General features: G+C 37.9%; 1 protein-coding gene across 6 annotated transcripts in view; it reads right to left on the reverse strand.

Moving 5' to 3' along the window:
• Positions 1 to 243: 243 nt before the first annotated feature.
• The window catches only part of IL1R1 (interleukin 1 receptor type 1), an 87,182-nt gene continuing 61,477 nt past the window's right edge, over positions 244 to 25,948 (reverse strand). For 2 of the 6 annotated variants that reach the window (XM_027128743.1, XM_027128741.1), the window contains 9 exons: positions 20,401 to 20,635; positions 20,114 to 20,303; positions 19,175 to 19,343; positions 17,228 to 17,293; positions 13,127 to 13,244; positions 12,260 to 12,411; positions 3,836 to 3,979; positions 2,937 to 3,104; positions 244 to 2,424 (listed from right to left, as the gene is read on the reverse strand). In XM_027128743.1, coding sequence (XP_026984544.1) covers positions 2,006 to 2,424; positions 2,937 to 3,104; positions 3,836 to 3,979; positions 12,260 to 12,411; positions 13,127 to 13,244; positions 17,228 to 17,293; positions 19,175 to 19,343; positions 20,114 to 20,303; positions 20,401 to 20,635 — 1,661 coding nt within the window. In that variant the 3' untranslated portion in view covers positions 244 to 2,005. Of the gene's footprint in view, positions 2,425 to 2,916; positions 3,105 to 3,835; positions 3,980 to 12,259; positions 12,412 to 13,126; positions 13,245 to 17,227; positions 17,294 to 19,174; positions 19,344 to 20,113; positions 20,304 to 20,400; positions 20,636 to 25,948 lie in introns of all 6 variants that reach the window. The other 4 variants (XM_027128746.1, XM_027128745.1, XM_027128744.1 and 1 more) reach the window with 4 other exon arrangements.

Here is a 25,948-nt window from a genome sequence, read left to right on the forward strand (position 1 = left end):
TACCCTTATCAGTTTTTGGACTGGTAAAGGGTTAATAAGAAGACTCACATTTTAATCCATTTTAGGAGCAAGCAAACAGATGGAGTACAGCTGAGGCTACAAAGGGGAATCAGCCCTCATTGGTTAGCTAATGGTCTCTGACCTCCCCAGGCAGAGTGTCCTCACTCTCTATGGGACCTGGGAGTGTGCAGGTAAACTCAGGAGAGGACCGGCAAAGAAACAGATTTGAAGGAGAACGGTCAATACCAGGTTTTGACAATTTTATTGGAAAATAAATACAGTCCATTGATCAATGATAGGTGCTGTACATGAATCTGGCATCTTACTATATAAAAATATTTGGTATCTGCTACAGAATTATACAAACAAGTTTTTAAAAAACCCTTCATCATTAACCAGTACAAATATAATTTACAAAAAATATCATTGAAAAAATGGCTCAATACCCTTTCTTTCATTGCAAATAAAATAGAGGCAGAAGGGGGAAAATAAAAATTCTGCTAAGCCAGTTTTAACAACTGGAAATGAAACACTTCATTGCATTTGCAAACTTAAACAGTTAGGCTGACCAGAACAAACAAAAAATTTACCATCAGATAGCGCAGTAAAATCTAATTAATGGGGAAGGCCTGAAAGGAAAGAGGGTAGAGGAAACCTTAAGAGATTTTCAAAAATTAAATAAGATAATCTGCGGACATTTTTAAACAATAAAGCACTACACAAATCTGTTATATGTGCAAATTACTTCTGAAGGCACCTCTGACAAAGAGACACACCCACACCTCTCCTGCAGAGAGCAGGGCTCCTTAGCTGGAGACAGAACAGACTTCCCATAAAGTGACAGCCAACAATAAGTACAATCAGACTGAGAAAAAGAGAGCAAGTGCCTTAGGGCAGTTTCTTGGGGAGATCTCTTGGAGGAAGTGACTTGGAGTAAATTTTGAGTTTCAGTAAAATTCTGGTCAGCTGGAGAAAATGTGAGGAGACAGGAAGGAGAGGCAGAGATGGAGGGGCACTGGGGGCAGGTATGAAGGTGCACAACTTGGGATTCGCAGAGCAGGACCAAGAGGGTCCAGCTGTGTTGGGGTGGTGAGATGCTAAGTGGGAGAACATGGGCTTTAGCTCCTGAACCAGGAGGAGCCGGTGGAAGTATTCTAGTAAGGACAGGATGAGATCACAGCAGCATTGTGGGAAAGATGGTTCATCTGGGGCCGTGTGTGTATGACAGAGTATAAGGAGGAGGTGACTTGGAAGTTGTCCTTCCAAAGAAGGTACGAGTCAAGTAAAATGCAGAAGAATAAGGTGGAACCGAATGGTCATTCCAGGGGGAAGGCATTAAGAGGTGGATCAATTCTTTGCAACTCTTGCTCTTGAAATTCTCTCTCTCCTGCAGAAAGCTAAGGTTATTGCAAACCCTTCTAATACTGGAGAATTCCTTTGTTCATTGAAATGACAGTTTTAAAGGTCTGTGAAGTAAAATTCCATCTTTGGAAAGTGACTGCCAGCCGTCAAGGGGTATGGGAAATGCAAGGCAAATGGAAAGTTCTCCAAGAATGCGTCTAATTTCCCTGGGAAGTACGGGTCTCACTGTGCCTGCAGCAATGTCCAAGAGAACCGCTCGAGGACCAGTGACCCTGCTGTCCCCAGACTGGGCCACAGCCCTGCCCTCAGACTGTGGGTGACTTCCTAAAGCTGTCTATAGAAGGGATTTCCTGCACGTTCATTCCTCGTTTGCCGCCTCAGTGCCTTTTCTCAGCAGTTCAAACATTCAGACAGGGCATCTGCTGCCTTGTTAAAGGACTTCCCAAGCCCTCTGCTCTGAGTTGCCCTGGCCACAGGGCAACTGTCACCACTTACTGCTCCCTTAACAATCCAATTCTAGGTGACCTCAGGGATAAGGGACTACACAGGTGTGTGGTATGACTGTACAAGTCAGTGAGGCCCAGCCCTGCCTGCAATGCCTGAAGACAGGAATCACCAAGGAACTCTTGACCAAGCTTCTCTGCTACCCGAGGGGCACGTGGACCTCCAGTGGCCGTTTCTCCTTAGAGTCCCGCTGAGTGGCCGGGGACAGCAGCTTGTGCTTGGCTGAAGGCGGCTGCCGCTGGACCGGCATGTGGTACCTGACCTTCTTCCAGAACCTCGAGTTCGTAGTCTGCGACCCTTCTCTAATGTCCCCTGACCAGCGTATGGCCCCCTGTTTCTGCTTAATGAATTTAATGGATTCTGGCATTTTCTCATAGTCTGGGATTTTCTCTAGCTCCAGCAGGACAACTTTAATTCCTTCCTGAATGAGAGCATTGTACATGGCTATCTGCTCTTCAGATGAATTCCCCAGCCAGCAGAATCCTGATATTTCTCGGGCCAAAATGATAATCAGTCTTCTGCTTTTCTTTATGGTTTCATTAGCAACCTCCACAATGCCTGAAAAACACGGAGCACAGCAAGTAAACTTTCAACTTACAATCATTCCCTCCAGAACCAAAACCCCTCAAGGTTCTTCCCACCCCATGGCCTATGTCTCCTAATGCTCTTTTTTTCTTGCCTTACCTAAGATTGAAGGAGTTTCTCATTTTATAGAATAGATCAAAAACTGACCCACAAAAGGTGAGCAGGGGTCAGAGTACTTTAAGTAGAAATTTATAAACTTTCTTGTTAAACCACTGGATCTATATCACTCCTATTTTACCATCAGCTGTAAAGTAACTACTGGATCTAACTAGTTACGTTTTCCAAAATGAAATAAAACTTAGTTAATTGTTGCCCCAAAAGAATATGAGAAAAGTAAACACTTTGCATTTAATATGAAAGTCGTCATCATGCACCACTTAAGAGGCTCTTAAAATTGTCAGATATGTACACCCAGAAAGAGGGAACCCAAGTTTAGTAATTAAATTAGTTTTACAAGACTATTACTTTTTCCACTGCATACATACTTTCCCCAACATAGTCATCTCGGCCACTGATGAAGAGCTTATATCCACACTGTTTTTCCAAGACCTCAGGTAAGACTTTAAACACAAAAATATCTGAGTTAGAGGTGGACCCTTCCCCAGGGGTCTTTGGACATAGTATGTACGCATCATACGTCTTTCCATCTGAAGCTAAAGAGAAAATGCAATATATTTAGAACCAAAAGAAAAAAAAATGAGATTTGGTAAAGTCAGTATCGCAAACATGCATTTCATAGTGAATTATTAATTTTGTGTGCAATGGTATGAAGCAACAACACCAAAAGTATAATGCCTTTTTAAAGTGTTCATCTTCTTACAAGTTTACATTTATTCTGTTTTACTACAAAGTTCTTCTTATATTATTCGATGGTCCCCTCATATGCAAACATTCTTTACCCCTCAGTATGGAACTACCCTTATCTCACTGTTCTCATCTTCCCCAAACGTCTAAGCCCTGAATGCTATCCATTCTTCCTTTTATATATTAGTGTAGTATTAGTTTTCTGTGAGGTTTAAACAAAAGAGAGAGTGCTTCCCTGATGCCTGAAAATTACATCATTTCTTCCATTTGATGGCAAATCATGGGGTGATCTGTGTTCTACCCAGCACAGAGCAAGTCCTCAACCACAGCTTCTGAATAACTGGATTTATCAGCAGATGCTCTAAATGCCTGTTTATCCCACCATGATGAACACCAGAGCAGTAACTTAGAAAATAATACTATTCAGTCTATTTGGTTAAGAAACTATAATTATGTATAATTATGTTATTTTGTATATGCCACATTTCATTTTAAAATTTAAATAAAACCCCTCTTAGTTAGCTTTTACATCTCTTAACTATCCCAACAAGAAAATACTGCATAGAATACAAAATTGTACCTTTTTTGGGGAGAAAATCATAGAAAGAATCTCTGTACCAAAGCACAATGTCAACCTTGAAGACTTTATAGATGAAAACAGAGCATGTAATTACCAATGTTAACATGACAAATATACCAATTGTGGGCGTCTGGAAGTCAGGGACTACAGAAAAGAGGGGAAAAAATATTAGAACCCAAAGAATTTAAAAATTGAGCATAGCAAATTAAACATTATCATCCCAGAGAAACCATATTTGGGATTGGCCTGTAATCCCAAATCCCAGACAGTATTAACCCATTCATTATCATCTTTTATTAATGAATACTAATGTACAAAGGCATTGAGAATGGATACTGTATAAAACTAAGGTGCATTGTATTCAATCTTCACATAAGTCGTATGTAATAACATAGAAAAAATACCAAAGACCATAGGATAGAGCACTCCATAGGACTATGAGTAAAGTCAGAGTCACTCAAGAACCTACAAAAGTTCTACAAAAGTAGGAGAGTCAGGTGGAGCAAGCTGAAGACAGGAGGAAAGGAGAAAAGGGTTTAGGGATGCCAGACAGTGTTTCACACTTCCACATCCTCCCAGCTTCACATGCTAGTTATTCATCTGATGACTGCAGAGGAGTTCATGCGGAGAGGTAAGGGAGAGGAGAGGAGAGAAAGAAGGAGCCTTCTAAATGCCAAGGGCCAAGGAGGCATCCAGAAAGCTCTGTTATGTTGCTTTTCCAATTTCAGTCATTGATCCATCTGCAGTTGAACTGGCTATGAAGTGGAACTCAAGATAGATCAATATCCTATTGGCCCAACTGATAGTTCACATTTACAGTCTTAATTACTGTAGCTTTGTACAAGATCATGATATCTGAAGTGTAAATCTTTGCGATTTGTTGTTTTTATTCAAGACCACCTTGACTAGTCTTGGCCCTTTACATTTCCAATATGACCTTTAGGATAAACGTGCCCACAACAACATGCCCACACAAATGCCCACCCACACCTGTACAAATATTGCTGAGATTTTGATTGGAACTGTTTTGAATCTGTAGATTAATTTGAAGGGAACTAACATATTTATAATACTGAGTATTTCAGTCTTTCAATCCATGGATATTGTATATCCCTCCATCTATTAGGTCTTTAATTTATCTCGATAATGTATTTTTAGTTTGTATCACAGATTTTGAACAGCTGTTGCTGGATTTATTCCTATATACTGAATATTTGATAGTTTTAGATGCTACTGTAAATGTTATTTTTTAAACTTAATTTCTATTTGTTGTTGGTATTTGCAGAAATACATAGAAATACTATATATAAACATATACACTAGTGATCGTGCTAAATTCATTTAGCTATTAATTCTAATAGTTTGTCCATACGTTCTTTTAGATTTTCTTCCATGTACACGTTCATAAATACCGTATTTTAATTCAACTACAAATTACCTTAAAATATTTCACAAACACTTTAAGATTTTTTTATTGGAGTATAGCTGACTTATAATGTCATGTTAGTTTCAGGTGTACAGCAAAGTGATTCAGTTATATATACAAATAAAATATATAATTCAGTTAGATGTGTGTGTATATATATATATATATATATATATATATGTTTTTCAGATTTTTTCCCCTTATAGGTTATTACAAAATATTGAATATAGTTCCTTGTGCTATACAATATGTTCTTGTTGGTTATCTATTTTATATATATTAGTATATATATGTTAATCCCCAACTCCTAATTTATCCCCCCCTCCTCTTCCAACTTTGGGAACCATAAGTTTGTTTGCTATGTCTGTGTGTCTATTTCTGTTTTGTAAACAAGTTCATTTGTATCTTTTTTTTTTTTAGATTCCACATATAAGCGATAACATATATTTGTCTTTCTCTGTTTGGTCTACTTCACTTAGTATGATAATCTCTAGGTCTATCCATGTTGATACAAATGGAATTATTCTATTTATGGCAGAGTAACATTTTATCGCAAATATATACCACATCTTCTTTATCCATTCATCTGTTGATAGACATTTAGGTTGCTTCCATTGTTAAATAGTGCTGTTAGGAACATTGGGGTGCATGTATCTTTTTGAATCATAGTTTTCTCTGGATATATGCCCAGAAGTGGGATTGCAGGATCATATGGTAACTCTATTTTTAGTTTTCTAAGGAACCACCATACTGTTCTCTATAGTGGCTGTACCAATTTTCAATCTTACCAACAGCATATGAGGGTTCCCTTTTCTCCATTCCCTCTCCAGCATTTATTATTTGTAGATGTTTTGATGATGGCCATTTTGACAAGAATGAGGTGACACCTCATTGTAGTTTTGATTTCTCTAATAATTAGTGATGTTGAGCATTTTTTCATGTGCCTGTTGGCTATCTGTACGTCTTCTTTGGAAAAATGTCTATTTAGGTCTTCTGCACATTTTCTGATTGGGTTTTTTTGTTATTATTGAGTTGTATGACTATTTGTGTATTTTGGAGATTAATCCCTTGTCAGAGGCATCATTTGCAAATAACTTCTCCAGTTCTATAGGTCATCTTCTCACTTTGTTTATGGTTTCATTTGCTGTGCAAAAGCTTTTAAAGTTTACTTAGGTCTCATTTGGTTTTGCTTTTATTGGCATCTAGAAGATGGATCGGGAAAAATATTGCTGTGATTTATGTCAAAGAATGTTCTGCCTATATTTTCCTCTAGGAGTTTTATAGTATCTGGCCTTACATTTAGGTTTTTAATCCATTTTGAGTTTATTTTTGTATAGGGTGTTAAAGAATGTTCTTTTACATGTAGCTGTCCAGTTTTCCCAGCACCACTTATTGATGAGATTGTCTTTTCTCCACTGTATATTATTGCTTCCTTTGTTTAATTGACCACAGGTGTGTGGGTTTATTTCTGGGCTTTCTATCCTGTTCCATTGATCTATATTTCTGTTTTTGTGACAGTACCATACTGTTTTGATGATTGTAGCTTTTCAGTATAGTCTGAAGCCAGAGAGCCTGATTCCTCCAGCTGTTTTTCTTTCTCAAGATTGCTCTGGCTATTCAGGGTCTTTTCTGTTTCCATAGAGATTTAAAAATTTTTTGTTCTAGTTCTGTGAAAAATGCCATTGGTAGTTTGATAGGGATTTCATTGAATCTGTAGATTACCTGGAGTAGTACAGTCAGTTTGAAAATATTGATTCTTCCAATCTAAGGACATGGTATATCTTTCCATCTGTTTGTGTCATTTTCAAATTCTTTCATCAGTGTCTGATAGTTTTCGGGGTACAGTTCTTTTGCCTCCTTAGGTACGTTTATTCCTAGGTGTTTTATTCTTTTTGATGTGATGATAAATGGCATTGTTTCCTTAATTTGTTTCTGATCTATTGTTAGTGTATAGAAATGCAAGAGATTTCTGTGTATTTTCTATCCTGCAACTTTACCAAATTCACTGATGAGCTCTAGTAGTTTTCTGGTAGCATCTTCAGCATTTTCTATGTACAGTATCATGTCATCTGCAAACAGTGACAGTTTTGCCTCTTTTCCAATTTGGTTTCCTTTTATTTCTTTTTCTTCTCTGATTGCTCTAGGAATCCTAAAATTAAGTTGAATAAAAGTGGCAAGAGCGGGCATCCTTGTACTGTTCCTGAGGAAATCTTAGAGGAAATGCTTTCAGCTTTTCAGTGTTGATTATAATGTTAGCTGTGGGTTTGTCATATATGACTTTTATTATGTTCCCTCTATGCCCACTTTCTGGAGAGTTTTTATCATAAATGGGTGTTGAATTTTGTCAAAAGCTTCTTCTGCCTCTATTGAGATGATCATATGGTTTTTATTCTTCAATTTGTTAATGTGGTGTATCACACTGATTGATTTGTGGATACTGAAAAACCCTTGCATCCCTGGGATAAATCCCATTTGATCATGGTGTCCTTTTAATGTATTGTTGGATTTGGTTTGCTAGTATTTTTTGAGGATGTTTGCATTTATATTCATCACTGATATTGACCTGTAATGTTCTTTTTTTGTGGCATCTTTGTCTGGTTTTGGTATCAGTGTGATGGGGGCCTCATAGAATGCATTTGGAAGTGTTCCTTCCTCTAGGTTGTCCATCTTATTGGCATATAGCTAGTTGTTGTAGTCTCTTATGATCCTCTTATGACACTGTATTTCTGCAGTGTCAGTTGTAACTTTTTTTGTTTCTAATTTTATTACTTTGGGCCATCTCCCTTTTTTCTTGATGAGTCTGGCTAAAGGTTTATCAATTTTCTTTACTTCTGTTCTGATCTTTATGATTTCTTTCCTTCTACTAACTTTGGGTTTTGTTTGTTCTTCTTCCTGTAGTTACTTTAGGTATTAGATTAGGTTATTTGAGATTTTTCTTGTTTCCTAAGATTGTATCACTATAAACTCCCCTTTTAGAACTGCCTTTGCTGCATCCCAGAGGTTTTGGATGGACATGTTTTTTTCATTTGTCTCTAGGGGTTTTTTTTCTTATTTCCTCTTTGATTTCTTCAGGTGATCCATTGGTTCTTTAGTAGCATATTATATAGCCTCCACATATTTGTGGTTTTTGCAGTTTTTTTCTTGTAGTTGATTTCTAATCTCAGTGTTGTGGTTGGAAAGGATGCTTGATATGATTTCCATTTTCTTAAATTTACCAAGGCTTGCTTTGTGGCCCAACATGTGATCTATCCTGGAGAATGTTCCATATGCACTTGAAAAGAATGTGTATTCCCTGCTTTCAGACGGAATGCTCTTATAATTAAGTCCATCTGGTCTACTGTGCCATGTAAAGCCTGAGTTTCCTGATTGATGCTCAGTCTGGATGATCTGTCCATTGATGTAAGTAGGGTGTTAAAGTCCCCCACTATTATTGCCTGTCAATTTCTCCTTTTATAGCTGATAACATTCTCCTTAGATATAGAGGTGCTCCTTCTATGCTAGGTGCATATATAGTTACAATTGTTAAATCTTCTTCTTGGATTGATCCCTTGATCATTATGTAGTGTCCTTCTTTGTCTCTTGTAACAGTCTTTAATTTAAAGTCTATTTTGTCTGATATGAGAATTGCTACACCAGCTTTCTTTTGATTTCCATTTGCATGGTATATCTTTTTCCATTCCCTCAGTTTCAGTCTGTATATATCTCTAGATCTGAAGTGGGTCTCTGGTAGATGATATATGTATAGATGGGTCTTGTTTTTGTATCCATTCAGCCAGTCTGTATGTTCTTATTGCCATTTTGTTCATTGTTCTGGATTTGTTTTGGTAGGACTTTTTTTTTTCTTTTCCTCTTTTGTTCTCTTCTCTTGTGATTTGATGACTACCTCTAGTGTTAGTTTCCTTTTTTATGTGTATATCTATTGTAGATTTTTGGTTTGTGGTTAACATGAGGTCTTGGTATAGCAGGCTATATATATACATTGTTGTATTAAGTTGCTGATCTCTTAATTTCAAATGCATTTTAAATATCCTGCATTTGTACTCTCCTCATGATTACTGGTTTTCATATCTTTGTGTGTCTATGATTTCCTGCCTTTACTGTATGTTTTCCTTTACTGGTAAGCTTTCCCGTTACATAATTTTCTTGTTTCTAGTTGTGGCCTTTCCTTTTCTGCTTATAGAAGTTCCTTTAGCATGTTTTGTAAAGCTGGCTTGGTGGTACTGAATTCTTTTAGCTTTTACTTATCTGTAAAGCTTTTGATTTCTCCATCAAATCTGAAGAATAAACTTGCTGTGTAGATTATTCTTGGTGGTAGGTTTTTCCATTACATCATTGTAAAAATACAGTGCCACTCCCTTCTGGCCTACAGAGTTTCTGATGAAAAACCAACTGATAAGCTTATGTGGTTTCCCTTGTATGTTATTTTCTGCTTTTCCCTTCTTGCTTTTAATATTTTATCATTAATTTTTGTCAGTTTGATTACTATGTGTCTCAGCATGTTCCTCCTTGATTTTAATCCTGTATGGGACTCTCTGTGCTTCCTGGAATTGGGTGACTGTTTACTTTCCCATGTTAGGGAAAATTTCAGCTATTATCTCTTCAATTATTTTCTCAGGTCCTTTCTCTCTCTCTTCTCCTTCTGGGACCCCTATAATTGGTGCATTTGACATTGTCCCCAAGGTCTTGTAAACTGTCCTCATAGTTCTCATTCTTTTTTCTGTTCTTTAGCAGTGGCTTCCACCACTGGGTCTTCCTAATCTAACTTTGCAGCCCCATGTAGGTTGATAAGTCTGAACTTTTAAAAGCAACCTATATGATTCTGAAAATAAGTGGTCTCAAGACCAATTTTACAGACTATTAATGGAGCAAATAAGGAACTCTAATGGTGAAATTGTGAGGAAAATAATTTTAGTGCAATGAAAAAGAAAAGGAGACAGCAAAGGAAATAAGGGTACAATGAAGTAAGAGAAAGTACAAGAAGCAAAGAGTAGAATTTTAAGGAGAGTTGGCAAATGCTGCAGAGTATCAGTGAAATGAGGAGGGGGAGAAAGCTGAATAACACTTGAAGGAGTCTGTAAGAGGCTTGAAATATCCAGTAGGCCATCAGGAATCACTGAAGCCTTTGATGGCAGAGTAGAAGGACCTTGAGTTCCCCTCCTCTCACGAGCACACCAAAATCACAACTAACTGCTGAACCACCATCTATAAAAGAGTGGAACCTACCAAAAATGACATTCTACATCCAAGGAATTAAAGAAGAAATCATGATGAGATGGTATGAGGGGCACACTCGCAATATAATCAAATCCCATACCACCCGGGTGGGCAACCCACAAACTGGAGAATAATTATATTGCAGAAGTTCTCCCACAGGCATGAGAACTCTGAGCCCCACATCAGGCTCCCTGACCTAGGAGTCTGGCATCAGGAGGAAGAGCCCCCAGAGCATTTGGCTTTGAAGGCCCATGGGGCTTCACTGCAGGAGCTCCGCAGGACTGGGGGAAAGAGATTCCACTCTTGGAGGGCACACAAGGTCTTGTGCACACCAAAACCCAGGGCAAAAGCAGTGACTCCATAGGAGTCATTACCTGCTGGTTTGGAGGGTCTGCTGGGCAGGCGGCAGCTGTGGCTCTCTCTGGGATCATAAAAGCTGGTGGCAGACATATCTGGGAGTGTTCATCTGCGTGAACTCTTGATAGAGGCAGATATCTTGCTTGGGTCTTTGGCACCAAGACCTGGCCTCCTGCAACAGCCTGTAGGCTCCAGTGCTGGGCTGCATCAGGCCAAACGACCACCCAGGGCAGGAGCACAGCCCCACCCATCAGCAGACAGGCTGCCTAAAGACTTCCTGAGCCCACAGCCAGCTCTAGATGTTCCCCTTGACACGGCCCTGCCCCCCAGAGGGCCAAGCCCCAGCAGCACCCACCAGTGGTCAGGCACTGGCCCCTCCTACCAGGAAGCCTGCATAAGCCCCTAAACCAGCCTCACCCCCCAGAAGCAAGAAAACTATCATCCCACAGCCTGTGGAACTGAGTACACAAACAGGTCAGAAGCTACCCTGGGACCAGCTGGTCCCAGGCCACTGGGTAGCAAGAGGGGAGTATACTGACACACAGGACATCCCCTACAGAGGGCCACTTCTCCAAGACCAAGAAACATAACTAATCTTCCATATACATAAAAATACAAATAGAAAGTTAACAAAATGAGACAGCAAAGGAATACATTCCAGACGAAAGAACAAGCTAAAACCCCAGCAAAACAACTAAATGAAGTGGAGACAGGCAATCTACCCAAGAAAGAGTTCAATATAATGATCGTAAAGATGATCCAAGAACTTGGGGAAAGAATGGATGCACAGAGCAAAAAGCTATAAGACGTTCTGAACACAAAGTTAGAAAATATAGAGGCAACCAGAGTTGAATACCATAACTTTAAATGAAAAATACAGTAGAAGGGATCAATGGCAGAATAAGTGAGGCAGAAAAATGAATCAGTGAGCAGAAACACAAATACTGCCAATATTGTGTTTGATTACAGAATTCATGAAAATCAGTAACTTCTGACATCCTGTCTGGAAAGTGGATATTTAGGCTTCCCCTGTGCATTCATCATGTAGTGCTTTACCTAAAACTATTCATTAGGTACCGAGGATGACCAGACTTAAGTTGCTATTAGCTCTGGAAATAGAACGATTAGTAATTATCTGCAACATCACAGAATTTATATTCAAGTAAAGAAAACTAAGATAGATATGGACATGCATAGCAGAGGCTCTACGGGGCAGAGAGAGGGGTTAAGAGTAGGCAGCAGGACAGCACAACCTCCTAGAAGAAGATATAGTTCAGCTGGGAAGTGAAAAAGGAACGGCAGTCCCCAGGTTAAGAGGAATCTAAGAGCATTCTGGGCAGAGGAAATAGCATTGTAAACCTCAAGGTCATGAAATCTTACTACAGGAAAACAAAATTGCATTTCAAATAAACAGCTGTGTTGTTTACCTGGATGTATTAATTGGATATATGCTGTACTCCTTCCTTCTGTATTCTTGGCTAAACAGATAAATGGATGTAGAAAAAATTTACTTTCCACTGCTGTAATATTAAGCCGTGCGATGACCGCACTCTTTCTTTTGTTTAAAGGATTCTGCACGCTGTTCAAAAGAGTAACAAAATTGTATAAATGGCATCAATTATAGATACGATAAGCATCCCTGGTTTATCGTTACAGCAGAAATAATCACCAGCCCTAAGCACAGGTATAAGAATCAGGCTTTTAGCAAGACTGATCTGATGTTTCATAGCCCTAAGACCACTGTTAGTAAAAGACTCAGTAGCACAGAGAAATAAAATTAAAATGACCAGCTTCCAAGAAGGAAAATGGGGACCTAGGCATTCTGGTCTCCATGGGGCACGAAGAATATATGAAACAAGGGTAGATTGGGACAGATGGGAAAGGGTTTGCAGGTGATGCTAAGAAGTAATAGGACGCCATCAGAGACCTGAGCAGGGGAGTGCCTGATTCTTGGCCACAATTAATGAGTCTTTTCTAAACTACTTTAAAAATGGAATGACATGAAGGATAATTCAGGACAATTGCTTCATGGGAATGCTGCAACATTTTTAACTGAATTTAAGAGAAAGCCTTCCAAGGGGTCTGGAATTTGTACCATAATGACATGTATCGTCACCTTCATTGGACAAGATCTTATGAATCCTACTGAGCTTAGCAAAACTCAATATGGGCAGCAAAGGGTTAAGGACCAATCAATGACCAACTCGATCACGGCCACTAGATTCAATCATAACGGTTATATAACGTATGACATGGAATTTAATACCAAAATGTCTGGCTCTTGGCATACTTACTATGTAAACTCTTCCATCATCATAGGCTCATATTCCTTAATTCCTGACCCATTCCACCTCCAGTAGACAAAGTTACTTAACTGGCCGGTAACATTGCAGATGAGTTGGAGCCAGGATCCTGCAAAGGAATGGATTTTGAATCATAACATTAATGGACTTTCACCTGATCTATCTAGATTAATAAATGACTGTTGAACAAAAATTTTAAATTACAGGAAAGCAAAAAGAAGAAATTGCCCTTATATCCACCACCGAGAGATAAGCACTATTAGTAACTTTACGTAGCTCATTCCTTACCTTTCTGTGTACGTATGCAGTTTTTAAAATGGGGTGTCGTTGTCTACTATTTGTAATTATTGTACATTGAGAATTTCGGCTCACGTGATTAGCCTTCCAAAATAGGCTATTTCATGACAGTTTACTATTCCATCATACAGACATACTATGATGAATTCCTTTCCTATTGCTAAACATAATGTTTCTAATTTTCCATTATTATGATTAACATTCCAATGAATGTTCCTGTACGTCAACATTGTACACATCCTGAAGTATTACTCTGAATAAAAATCTGGAAGAATTGAGTTAAAAGAGAGACATACTTTTAAAAGCCAAACGCCCTGTCCCAAGGGAGACTACACCAGTCTGCACTCTGTCCAGCAGTGTATGCAAGAGTCATTTATCCCCGAAAGCCCCAGATACCAAGTGTTTTTGGTTAGTCATTGCCAATTGAGAGAAGAAAAAAATTCCATTTAAATTTTCATCTGCATTTCTTGAGCTCATGGTGAATTAGTATTCATTTGCCCTTCTTTTAAGAATTGCTTGTTATGGGCTTCCCTGGTGGCACAGTAGTTAAGAATCCACCTGCCAATGCAGGATCCGGGAAGATCCCACATGCCGCGGAGTAACTAAGCCTGTGCGCCACAACTACTGAGCCTGTGCTCTAGAGCCCATGTGCCACAACTACTGAAGCCCGTGTGCCTAGAGCCGGTGCTGCACAACAAGAGAAGCCACCGCAGTGAGAAGCCTGTGCACCGCAAGGAAGAGTAGCCCCTGCTCTCTGCAACTAGAGAAAAGCCCACGCAAAGCAACGAAGACCCAACGCAGCCAAAAATAAATAGAACAAATAAATTTTTAAGAAAAGAATTGCTTATTATTCCTAATGGCCATTACTAAGCTGCATTCTCATATTATTAACCTTATGATGCATGGAAGCTCTTTAATTATCAAGGATAGTAACTCTTTATCATACATGAAAACTACCGCAAATATCTTTCAGAGCTTGTTTTCATTTTGTTACTGTTTATGGAAATTCTTTAGTGTATATATTTTTATTATTTGGCCAAATTTACAATTGTTTTATACTACGTCTTCAGTATTTTTTTTTGTTGTTGAAAAGCTCTCTACCATCAAATCAGGAAAATATTCCATGTACTTTTTTCTTTCAGGTATATATGATGTTTGCATTGCTGTAGTTTGAGTGTTTTAGTTCTTTAATCTGTCTAGAATATAACTTGGGTATGGTATGAGAGAAAGCTTTAACTTAATGTTTTTATCCAAATAGTTGACTGATAATTCCAGAATCTCTTACTGAATAATAAATCTCTTCCTCAGTTACGTAAGAATGATAAAATAATTATTTGGGACTTTCTAGGTTGATCTGAATGTGTATACTGGCGCCAGGGGTACCACACTCTTAATTATTGGCAGTTTTAGGGTAAATATATCATTTAGCTTCTCTTCTCAGTATTATCTTAGTAATCTCAGCATTTTATTCTCCCAGGTGAATTTCAGTATCACTTGACAATTTTTAAGCCCATTCATATTTTTATTGGAATTCCATTAAAACTGTAACTTACTGTTGAGAGTCCATATCTTTACAATTTCCAGTTTTTCATATAGGAAAAACACACATCCTTATTACAGTTTTTCTTAAATTTGTGTTTCTTGAGAGATTGTTTTTATTGCTCCCTTTGGAGCTTTTTTGGATTTTTTTATCCCAGTTGCCTAACTCTCCATGAATTTTTAATACCACAGATCTACACTATGTCTACTGATTGAGATTTTTTCACCTCCTAAGAACCAATTTTCTCCCCATTGCCGACAACATCTCCCCATCCCTTTAAGAATGTATGCTTTAAATCTCCCAGTTTTTTGAGATTTATAGGTCAGAATTTGTGGGGGTTTTGTTTGGTTGGTTTTTTCTTCCTTATAAATCCAATATAATTTTTAAAGGTTTTGCTAAGCTATCTTATAGACATGTCTATGGCATTTACTGTTGCAAATAGGATCTCTTTTCCCATTTTCTTGGTTTTTGCTAAATAAGTCTAATATTTTAGAATATTAATTTTATATCTGGTCAATACAATAATATTTGTAGGTACATCATTATATGATCTGAAAATAATACAGTTCTTTTCTCCCCTACAGTCAGCATGCCTTGGTTCTTTTATCTTTGCATTAGTGGGCACTTCTGGAACACGTCAAGGCCTAGACCTGTAGAAGGTTTAACACTATATAGTGTTTCACCATTAAAAATGTTGGTGACGATTGGTTTGAATTGATGTTATTAAGTGCAGAAAGTATCCCTCAATTCCTATTTTTCTAAGTCATTTTATTGGTAATTAATATGAAATCTTATCAAATAAATGTCTGATTATAGGATACTCATATGCCACGGTGATCAGGCCTCTGATCAATGTGGTATATGAAAATTATTATTTCCTAATGTGAACTTCTTAGACTTGTAGATCCAATCTAGGCTTTAGAGCTCTAAGTGTACATTCCTCGAGCATGCTTTCTCAACAGGGTGAAATGTGTGTCTTGGCGAGGAGAGCAAGAGAAGCTTAGCTATTGCAGTGGTGTGTGGCCTTTCAAAGTGCCACAGTGCACATCTGGGTATTAAATACCTGAGCAACTAACGAGTATGAGGGAAAAAATGGCTTGTTAGGCGCTACAGGGGAGCAATGATGGGGAAAAAAGGGTTGAAACACTGCTCTGGATTTTACGGGACAATATTTAAAATTTTCACATCTTTGTTTACATCTATGAATGTCTTTATATTACTTTCCACCACGAAGAACAACTTGGCCAAGTACAGAATTCAGAGGTCACACATTTTACCTTCTAATCTCTGTACAATTGCTCTTTGTCTTCATGCAGTTACTATTACAGAATTCTATATGCCAGCCTCATTTTTGATCCTCTGATACAAAAATCTGTTTTTATGTTTGGACCGGTGGTTTCCAACAGAACTTTCAGCGTTGGCAAAAATGTTCTGTAGTTGTGCTGTCTCATACGTAGTCACTAATCACATGTCACTCTTCAGCCCTTGACTGAGGGACTAATTTTTAATTAAACTAAATAAATTTCCTTAAATTTACATGTATGTAGCCACACATGCCTAGTGGCTATCATATTGCATAGCTTAGATCTGAATGCTTATCGTGTTACATCTTTATTCTTAAAATGAACATTATCACTAACTTGGAAAAATAATTTTCTAGAATAACTGTCTTTTTGGCCTGTAGTCCTATTCTTCTACCTAAAAGCTTAACTCTGATCGTAAGAACTCCATCCTGCGCCAAGTAAGTTACATTTCCTATTCCTAGGCCTACTGAACTTGGTCTTTTCTTTTTTTTTTTTTTTAAGATTTTTTTGATGTGGACTGCTTTTAAAGTCTTCATTGAAGTTGCTTCTGTTTTATGTTTTGGTCTCCTGGCCGCGAGGCATGTAGGATCTTAGTTCCCCAACCCGGGATCGAACCCGCACCCCCTACATTAGAAGGCGAAGTCTTAACCGCTGGATGGCCAGGGAAGTCCCTGAACTTGGTCTTTGGCTGATGGCTTCACCAGTAATAAGCGTCCATAGGAAAGTAAGGGTGGGCCAATCAGACATGGCTAGATGTTTGCCGTAAGAGGCAAGAAATCCAAAGAAACATTTAAGACGTAATCTGTGCCACTTTCCCTTTAACTTTAGATATATATCCACTAAACAGCTTAGGTTGTGTGCTTAGGTTGTGTGCAGGAAAGGTACAGTTTTATCTTAATCTCGAGTGCAACAACTACTGATTTCAGCATATCCTGATTGTAGCCCACTTACCCAAGACCACTTCTATCGTCTCATTAGCTGGACTCACAATCTCAGGTCTCTTGTTCCTGGATTTCACTGAAAGAAAAACATCCATAAGGTCTCTCATAGACCAGAATCTCAAGTGATGACCACACTTGGCAAAATCTACCAAAAATATACTACAAGGCATCTGCCCGATATTCCCTCTACTGGCCAAAGCATATATAGCAGGAAACAGAAGGCCAGAGGTGAAGGTAGGAGGCTGACACAGAGACCACAGCAGAACCCACAGAGTTGGCCCTTCTGAACCCAGAGTTTGGTGCTGCAAAAAAAAAACCCCACACCTCACCAGGCCCTGGGGCTCCAGACAAGTGCCCCTCTTCATGCAAATCAGGAAAAACGAGTCGTTGTGGAAAGGGACTTATTAACCAGAAGGCCATCTATTGGTAGACGTGCTTGTACTTAGTAATTTTCACAATGACCCAAGAGTGAAAGCCACCATTATTGAAGAATGCCAAACATTTTGGCATAATTTATTAAAATAAGCATAAAAATACTAAGGAGCTCCAGAAATTAATCTGACCTATCTGGGCCAAGCCTGAGAAACTATGAATTTGAATGCCCAGTATTTATTCTGCCACAGTCAAAAAGAAAAATGTTAGCTCCATCAGGGCAGGATACTGTCTCCTTTGTTCCCTAATGTATACCTAGAACAGTGCCTGAAACATAGTAGATGCCCAATAAATATTTCTAAATCCACCTTTAGAAGAAAACAAAATACAACCTCACATCTGATTAAGTATATTATTTCTACGGGATTCTAAGGGATCAGAAAGGATGGCAGAAAGTATTTAAAACCCATTTGGCCTATTTTTAAAACTCTGTAGTGCCTGTTTTCCCTAAAATTTGGTCTGCTGGTCTGGTTGCAGTACCCCAAGGAAAACAAATCAGCTACACAATGACCAGAGAGGGGCTGCTCAGGAACTCAGACGGTTGTGATTCAAGGACTCCTGAAATTTACGAGTCATTGATGCTTGTAGGATGTAGGGAAGGAATTGATTCTGAGACAATAAAATTAACCTTTGAAGAAAAAATGAATTATTGTAGAATTGAGAAAACATAGCTCTCTGAAAAGTGATCATAATCTGGGTTTACCTGGGAGAGGCCCTGTTTATCCCTGTTGCTCCAGAGTAATGACTGATAGAGACTGCTTTGACTTTCAAAGTCCTGGTTAAACGAACTCTATTCTTATCTTACTGGAAGCTTAGAAAACCCTGGTACTTACAGAAAGGTTGAGCATTCTGCCCATCCCCGGGTAACTTGTAGGAGTGCCTTGGTTTTATTTTGTTGTAGTTTTTAATATGAAATATGGTTAATAGAAGCCTCCGGAAAACTAACAAGAATAATCATCATGTACCTACTCATTTCTCATCTGTTTGGCCCCAGGCACAGGACCGCAAGCTGAGCACACTTGATCTCTCGCTTTTGCAGCAAGCTTGGAAGCTTGAATTTTCTTACAGAGGAGCAAACAGCCTCAGAGAAGTTAAGCGACTGGACTAACAGAGATCTAACAAGAGTGTAACTTGTGCCACAGTTCATTAGCATCCATCCATCACGCCAGTGATGGCTAGACACTCAGACTGCCCAAGTGAGGGATCTCAGAACTGTCGTTCCTCCAGTGCCTCTCCAGAGAACCCTCTGGAGAAGCAGCTCTAGCCAGGCCAAAGAACGTGCTCCGAGTTCAGCTGGAACACATAGCTCATCCTTGTCTGTTTGATCAGCACTGCCTCTGAAGTAGGAATGAGAAACACGTACATAGCACGTAACAACAAAAACTAAACTAAAGCCAGGTGACCTCTGGCAAGTCATCAAGCTTCTCTTGGATTTAGTCCCTCCATAGACAGTGAAGGTGATATTAGAGTTATGGTCTCTGGGCCTTCCTGGATTTAAAATCCTAGGATTGGAGCTCTGACTCACCTAGAGTAATGAGTTTTATCGCCCGGGTGACATGATACTGCTTTCCCAAGTGTGCGTAGGATGCATGACACGTATAGTGCCCATTATGCGCCGTAGTCACGTTCGTGATGATGAGTTTATTTGTTATTCCAACAAAGTTTGTATTGTCAAGAAGTAGAGGTTTGCAGTCCTAAACAGAGGGAGAGGAAGGACGTATTGAAAACCAATAATTCATATTTATATTCGTACGTATACGAATAGAAAGGTTCCTTGCATACAAGTTTTAATATTGCATTTTTTTGCAAAGTCATAATTACATTCCCAGGATTTACATTTTTATGCCTATGAGGCTTGCACTTTGAAGACAAGTGAAGACAAACTTACTCTGCAAGAGAAACACATTTGAAGAAAGAATGCTAACACCATAGCTGCTTAGTAATGCTATGCTTCCATTCTTCACTGATATTATTTTGTATTTTTTAACCTCTACAAGATGACTCTCCATGTAAGCTCCAACAAGCCAGGTAGATCAAAGATACCAGAATATGATGTATTCCATGGAGTGCTGGCCAATCGCCTTTCAGACAGTTAGAGGAACCACTAGGTTATCCAAGGACCACTTAATGTTTGTAATAAAACACAAAATAGTATCTTTGTAACAAATAGTTATTTCTTAAAAACCCTACATTTATAATCATCCTTATCTTTAAACATCTTTTATGCCTACTATACTTTTCTCAGCTCTACCTTATTAAACAAAAATGACGTCTATTTAATTAAGCTGCAAATTAAATGTGTACAGTCTTAAAACCTTTTAAAAACATCCTATTAAATTTCACCACTCAAAGGCAAAATAACATGCCAAAGGAAAAAGCGCTTTGCAGATTCATCCTATTGTCTGTGATAGAAAACTATTTTATTTGCTAGATGAGTAGAATGCCATATGTAATAAAAAATTACCTTATACCACTGTATTTGGGGTAACTCATTGTTTTCATCTCTGAAAAAATCCAAATAAGGACATACAAGTTGTCCATCTCCTGGAATCAGTAGTCTCTGTGTAAAGACGGCTTGTGAATTGTAACACAAGTTAGGCTCATGCTGTACAAACTCTGCAGCTATTTTAGTTTTGAGGCAGTAAGTTGAATTGCTAAAATAAATCAAAATAGGTTTATTAGAAGATTTTTGTCCTTAACTATTGCAGGTACATACAACGCACGTTTGTAACATACTAATTCCTTTCTTACCTCACTGCACAGTAGTAATATCCTGAATCCTCTACTTCAGCAGGAACAAACCAAAGTTTATCTTTGTGCTGATGAATCCTGGAGTCTCTTTCGGTAGATACAGGTGTCTTGCTGTCATTTTTATACCAAATTATAGGGCCTTTGTGTTCACTTAGGATAAGAGGACATGAACGAGCATCAATTTCATGTGCAGACGAAACTAAAATAACTTCCTCTTCACGTTCCACACATTTATCTTTAAAAGGGAGAAAGGGAAAGTCATTTCTATAAGAAATTAGTCAATGTTTCTTAATGTAATATCTAAATATAAACACACCAACTATTAAATACATTAATTTGTGTTATACGTGAGAGTGTCAGTAGCCTTATGATTAAGAGAATCATCTTGGAAGTCTAAAAGATTTCTAGTCAAATCCAGGATGTCACTTACTACTTGTGTCCTTGAGCAAGTTATTTAACCTCTCTCCTCCCCTCTTTACTCAGCTAAAACTTGGGGATACGATAGCAGGAAAAGATGGCTGCTTCAGTAAAAAGATGGAATAACCGTTATTTACCCTCCCACCTGAACAACTAAAAAATGCAGAAAGTATATGAAATAACAATGTTCAAGACATCGAACGTCAGGGAATGAAGGACACAAAGGAGGCGAGCCCTAGGGTTTTCCCAAATTACTGTGTAGAGAGCAATTCTAGGCCATGACATTGCTGGGAGGAAATGCAGGCAAAACCCAGTGTTCTCTCTTGAGTTGAGGAGATGGAGCAGGGAATCCAGGTCAACCAAGAGAGTGGAGGGCAGAGTACCAGCGAGATTACAGCTGCACACAGAGAGTAAGCAAGCTTTGGAGGTCTACAGGATCTCCCTCAAGTTTTCAGCTGAGTATCAATTAGCAGAAGCATGAAAGAAAGCTCCCCAAGGCCAGAGTGAAAATTGCCACAAGAATTAGAGTGGATGATACCCGGAGCGCACACATGCCGGGAATGGTGGCTCTTCTCAACAGCCAGAATGGACAATCTTATCAGTCATGGGGCACCAGGTGGAGAACCCAGAAGGGTTTTGTCTCAGTAGATGGAGCAAGTTAGGCCTAGAATAAACCTTGTTCTGCTCCTGACTTACAAAGCTTAAAAGCAAGACCTAAAAGGATCAACTATTTCCAAGTAACAACCCTGTAAAAGAACAAAGCTCAAGAACGTTTTTAGTAATAAAAAAAATACCCAATGCCCAACATGGTAAAATCTACAATATCTAGCATCCAATCAAAGATTACTAGGCATGCAAAGAGGCAGCATAATAAAGAGAAAAAACATCAGTCATATCAAAACTGACCCATAAATGACACAGATAATAGAATAGATGGAAAAAATTAAAATAGTTATTATCACTGTGTTCCCCTTGTTCAAGGGGCCAGTTCAAGCATGTTGAGTAGAGAAATGAAAGAGATTATTTTAAAAATCCTAAATCAAACCCCTAGAGATGAAAACTACAATGCTGGCTTTAAAAAAAAAAAAAAATGGATGTGATTAATGGCAGGTTTGACACTGCAGGAAGAAAAGCTTAGTGAACTACAAGATATAGCATTAGAAACTCTTCAAAACTAAACAGAGAGAGAAAAATAACAGAATGAAATAAACAGGATTCTAGTTAGCTGCAGGACAACTTCAATACATGTAGTAAGAATCCCTGAAGAACAGGAGAGGTGGGTTGAACAGGAAAAATAGTTGAAGAAATACAAGTTGAAATTTTTCACGATTTTATGAAAATGATGTAGCCACAGACCCCCAAATCACAATAAAACCCAAGCATAAGAAGCATGAAGAAAAGCACACCAAACAAAGACAAAAATGATGCAGTCTTCTCACCAGAAACAATACAAGCCAGAAGAGGGCAGAATAAAGATAAGTACTAAAAGGAAAAACATCATCTACCTAGAATTCTATATCCAGGGAAAGTACCTTTCAGAAATAGAGGCAAAATAAAGACTTTTTCATATTTATAAAAGCTACAAAAATTATCACCCATACACCTGTACTGCCAAAACATGTAAGGAAGTCCTATAGAAAGAAAGAAAATAGCATCGGATGAAAAATGAATCTACATAAACGAATAAATAGCACCAGAAATGTTTACTACCTGGGTGATCATAAAATAATTTTCTTATTATTTAAGTCTCTTTAAAAACAACGGAATATTTAAAGCAAACATAATGTCTTTTGAGATTTATAACATATAAAGAAGTAAAATGTATGGAAACAATAAGGCAAAGTTCAGGAAGGGAGAAGCAGGTATATACTGTTTTAAGTTTTTTATACTATTTGTGAATTGGTATAGTATCACCTGAAGGTAAACAGTGATAAGTCATAGATGGATACCATAAGCACTAGAGTAGTTATTTTTTAAGTTATTAATATAAGCCAACCCAGAAGACAAAATAAATCATGAAAATCCTCAATCCAAAAGGCAGCAGAAAAGAGAAAACACATAACAAAGAATTAATGGTACAAGGTGAAAATAAAACAAGATCCTAAAATAAAACCCGAACATATTATCATATTTTTTTCATGGTCTAAACAACCCAGTTGAAAGGCAGAGATAGTCAGACTGGATAAAGAAAGAAGGATCCAACTATATGCTAACATACACACGAACTCACACATAAACACACTTTAAGTGTAAAGACACAAATATGTTAAAAGTAAAAACGGGGAGGGGAGAGAAATATCATGTTAACACTAATCAAAAGAAAGTTTGAATGTTTATTATTATCAGTCAAAGTAGATTTTACAGTGAAAAATATTAACAGGGATTAAAAAGAGTCATGAAATTATGATAAAGGAGTAATTTGTCAGGAGGTACACAGTAATCCTAGACATTTACTCACCTACTGACAGTGCTTCAAAATACATGAAGCAAAAACTGATAGAATTGCAAAAAGAAATAGAGAAACCCACAATTATAGTCTGAGATTTCAACAGTCTCCTCATAATAATTGGTAGAACAAGTACAACAATTAGACAGAAAATCAGTAATGATATAGAAGATTTGAACAACACTATCAACCAATTTGGCATAATCAATATTTACAAAGACTCCTACCCAACAACAGCAGAATACACATTCTTTTTAACTGCACACAAAAGAACTTACCAAGATATACTATATTCCTGCTTATAACCCAACAGTCAACAAATTTAAAAGAATTCAAAGTATGTTCTCTCTTGACAATGAAATTAAATTAGAAATCAGTAACAGAAAAATATCTAGTAATTCACCCATGTATTTAAAAGCTGAAAAAAACCCAACCAACCAACAAACAAAAAAATCACCCATGCATCAAAGAAGAAATAAAGGGGACTTCCCTGGTGGCACAGTGGTTAAGAATCCACCTGCCAATGCAGGGGACACGGGTTCGAGCCCTGGTCCGGGAAGATACCACATGCCTCGGGACAGCTAAGCCCATGCACCACAACTACTGAACCTGTGCTCTAGAGCCTGTGAGCCACAACTACGGAGCCCACGTGCCACAACTACTGAAGCCCGCATGCCTAAATCCTGTGCTCCGCAACAAGAGAAGCCGCCGCAATGAGAAGCCCGTGCACCACAGTGAAGAGTAGTCCCTGCTCGCCACAACTAGAGAAAGCCCAAGCACAGCAACAAAGACCCAACGCAGCCAAAAATAAATAAATCAATTTTAAAAAAAAGAAGAAATAAAGGAGGAGATTAGGAGATGAGTCTTTTGACCTGAATGATAAAGAAAACACAACATATCAAAACATACGGCATGAAAAGGAAACAATACTTAGAGGAAAATTGATAGCACTAAATGTCTGTATAAGAAAAAAAAAGATCTCAAGTTATGACTTCGGATTCCATTTAAGAAATTTTTTAAAAAATTACACCCTAAGTAAGCAGAGGATAGTAATAGATCCAGGAGAAAAACCAATGAAATGGAGAACAAAAACAATAGAGAAAAAAAATCAAAGATACCAAAAGCTAGTTCTTTCAGAAAAATCAATAAAATGGATAAATCTCCTGCCATACTGATCAGGAAAAAAAGAGAGGTGACATCTCTCATTAAAATGATTTTAAAAGAGTAATGAGGAAATATTATGAACAGCCTAATGCCAATAAATTCAACAACTTAAATGAAATGGGCAAATTCCTTGAAAGTACAGACTATAAAATCTGCCTGAAGAAGAAACAGATAACCTGAATAGCCCTACAGGTATTAAAGAAACGGAAAGTGTAGTTAAAAACCTCCCAACAACAAAAAAAATTTCAGGCCTAGATGGCTTCACTGGCATATCCATAGAAGGACCAACATCAGTTTTACACACACTCTTCTAGAAAACTGAAGAGTCAGTAACACTTCCCAGTTCACTCTAGAGGTCAGTATTATTCTAATTCCAAAACCAAACAAAGACATTCCAAGAAAAGAAAACCACAAAACAGTCTTCATCGTGAACATAGATGCAAAATTTCTTTAAAATATCTTAGCAAATTGAATGCTACAATATATCAAAAAAGGACAGTGCATTGATGTACACAACATCCCCCCCCAAAAAACCACAATAAAACAAAACTAGGAATAGAAGGGAACTTCCTAAAGCTAATAAAGGACAGCTATAAAAACCTTACAGCTATCATATACAAGATTAGAAACAAGGTAAGAATGTCCACTCTAACCACTTCTATTCAACGTTGTATTGGCAGATCTAATTAGTGCATTAGGCAAGAAAAAGAAATGGCATACGGATTGAAGAGAAAAGTAAAATGTCTCTATTTGCAGACAACATGATTCTCTATACAGAATATGCTAGGAAATCTACCGAAGACCTACAGGGTTTGTAAGTTGTAGGATACAATATGAATATGCAAATTTGAATGTGTGTGTCTATATTACCTAAGAACAATCAGAAACTGGATTTTTTTAAATGCCTTTTACAATAGCATCAAGATATGAATAATTTAGGATAAATGTGACAAAGGATGCATCAGACTGATCCAATGAAAATTACAAAATAAATTTATTTAAATAAATTTTAAGAGATCTAAAAAAATGAAGACGTCTATACTTTGTTCATGGATCAGAAGACTTGATATTGTTGAGCTGCCCCGTTCTCTCCAAACCAATTAATACTCAATTCAATATTATCTTGTGATGACGGTTTCAGGGGTGGATATGTATGTCAACACATCAAATTGTATACCTTAAACGTGTGGTTTATTGTATGTCTATTATAACCTCAATAAAGCTATTTAAAAACAGAAATGGAAATAAAAGTGGCTAGGCACTCAGCAAGGTACCTGCACCGATGGAGGACTGGTAAGTATTTAGCTCTGAGGAGTAACAGTAGCAATGATAACAGTGATAAAAGAGTAAACCTTAAGGTCTCAGCTCAACACACTCTCCTGTTTATCTGGGGTTTGCTCCACCACTCCATCAAAACTGCTCTGATCAAAGTCACCTATGACTTTTAAGTTGCTGAATCAAATCGACAACTCTCGGACGTCAGCTTACTTGGCACGTCTGCACTGGACACGTGTTATTCTC

This window comes from Aethalodelphis obliquidens, unplaced genomic scaffold, assembly GCF_003676395.1.
Source record: "Aethalodelphis obliquidens isolate GAN/ISIS:26980383/991018 unplaced genomic scaffold, ASM367639v1 scaffold35, whole genome shotgun sequence".
NCBI lineage: Eukaryota > Metazoa > Chordata > Mammalia > Artiodactyla > Delphinidae > Aethalodelphis > Aethalodelphis obliquidens.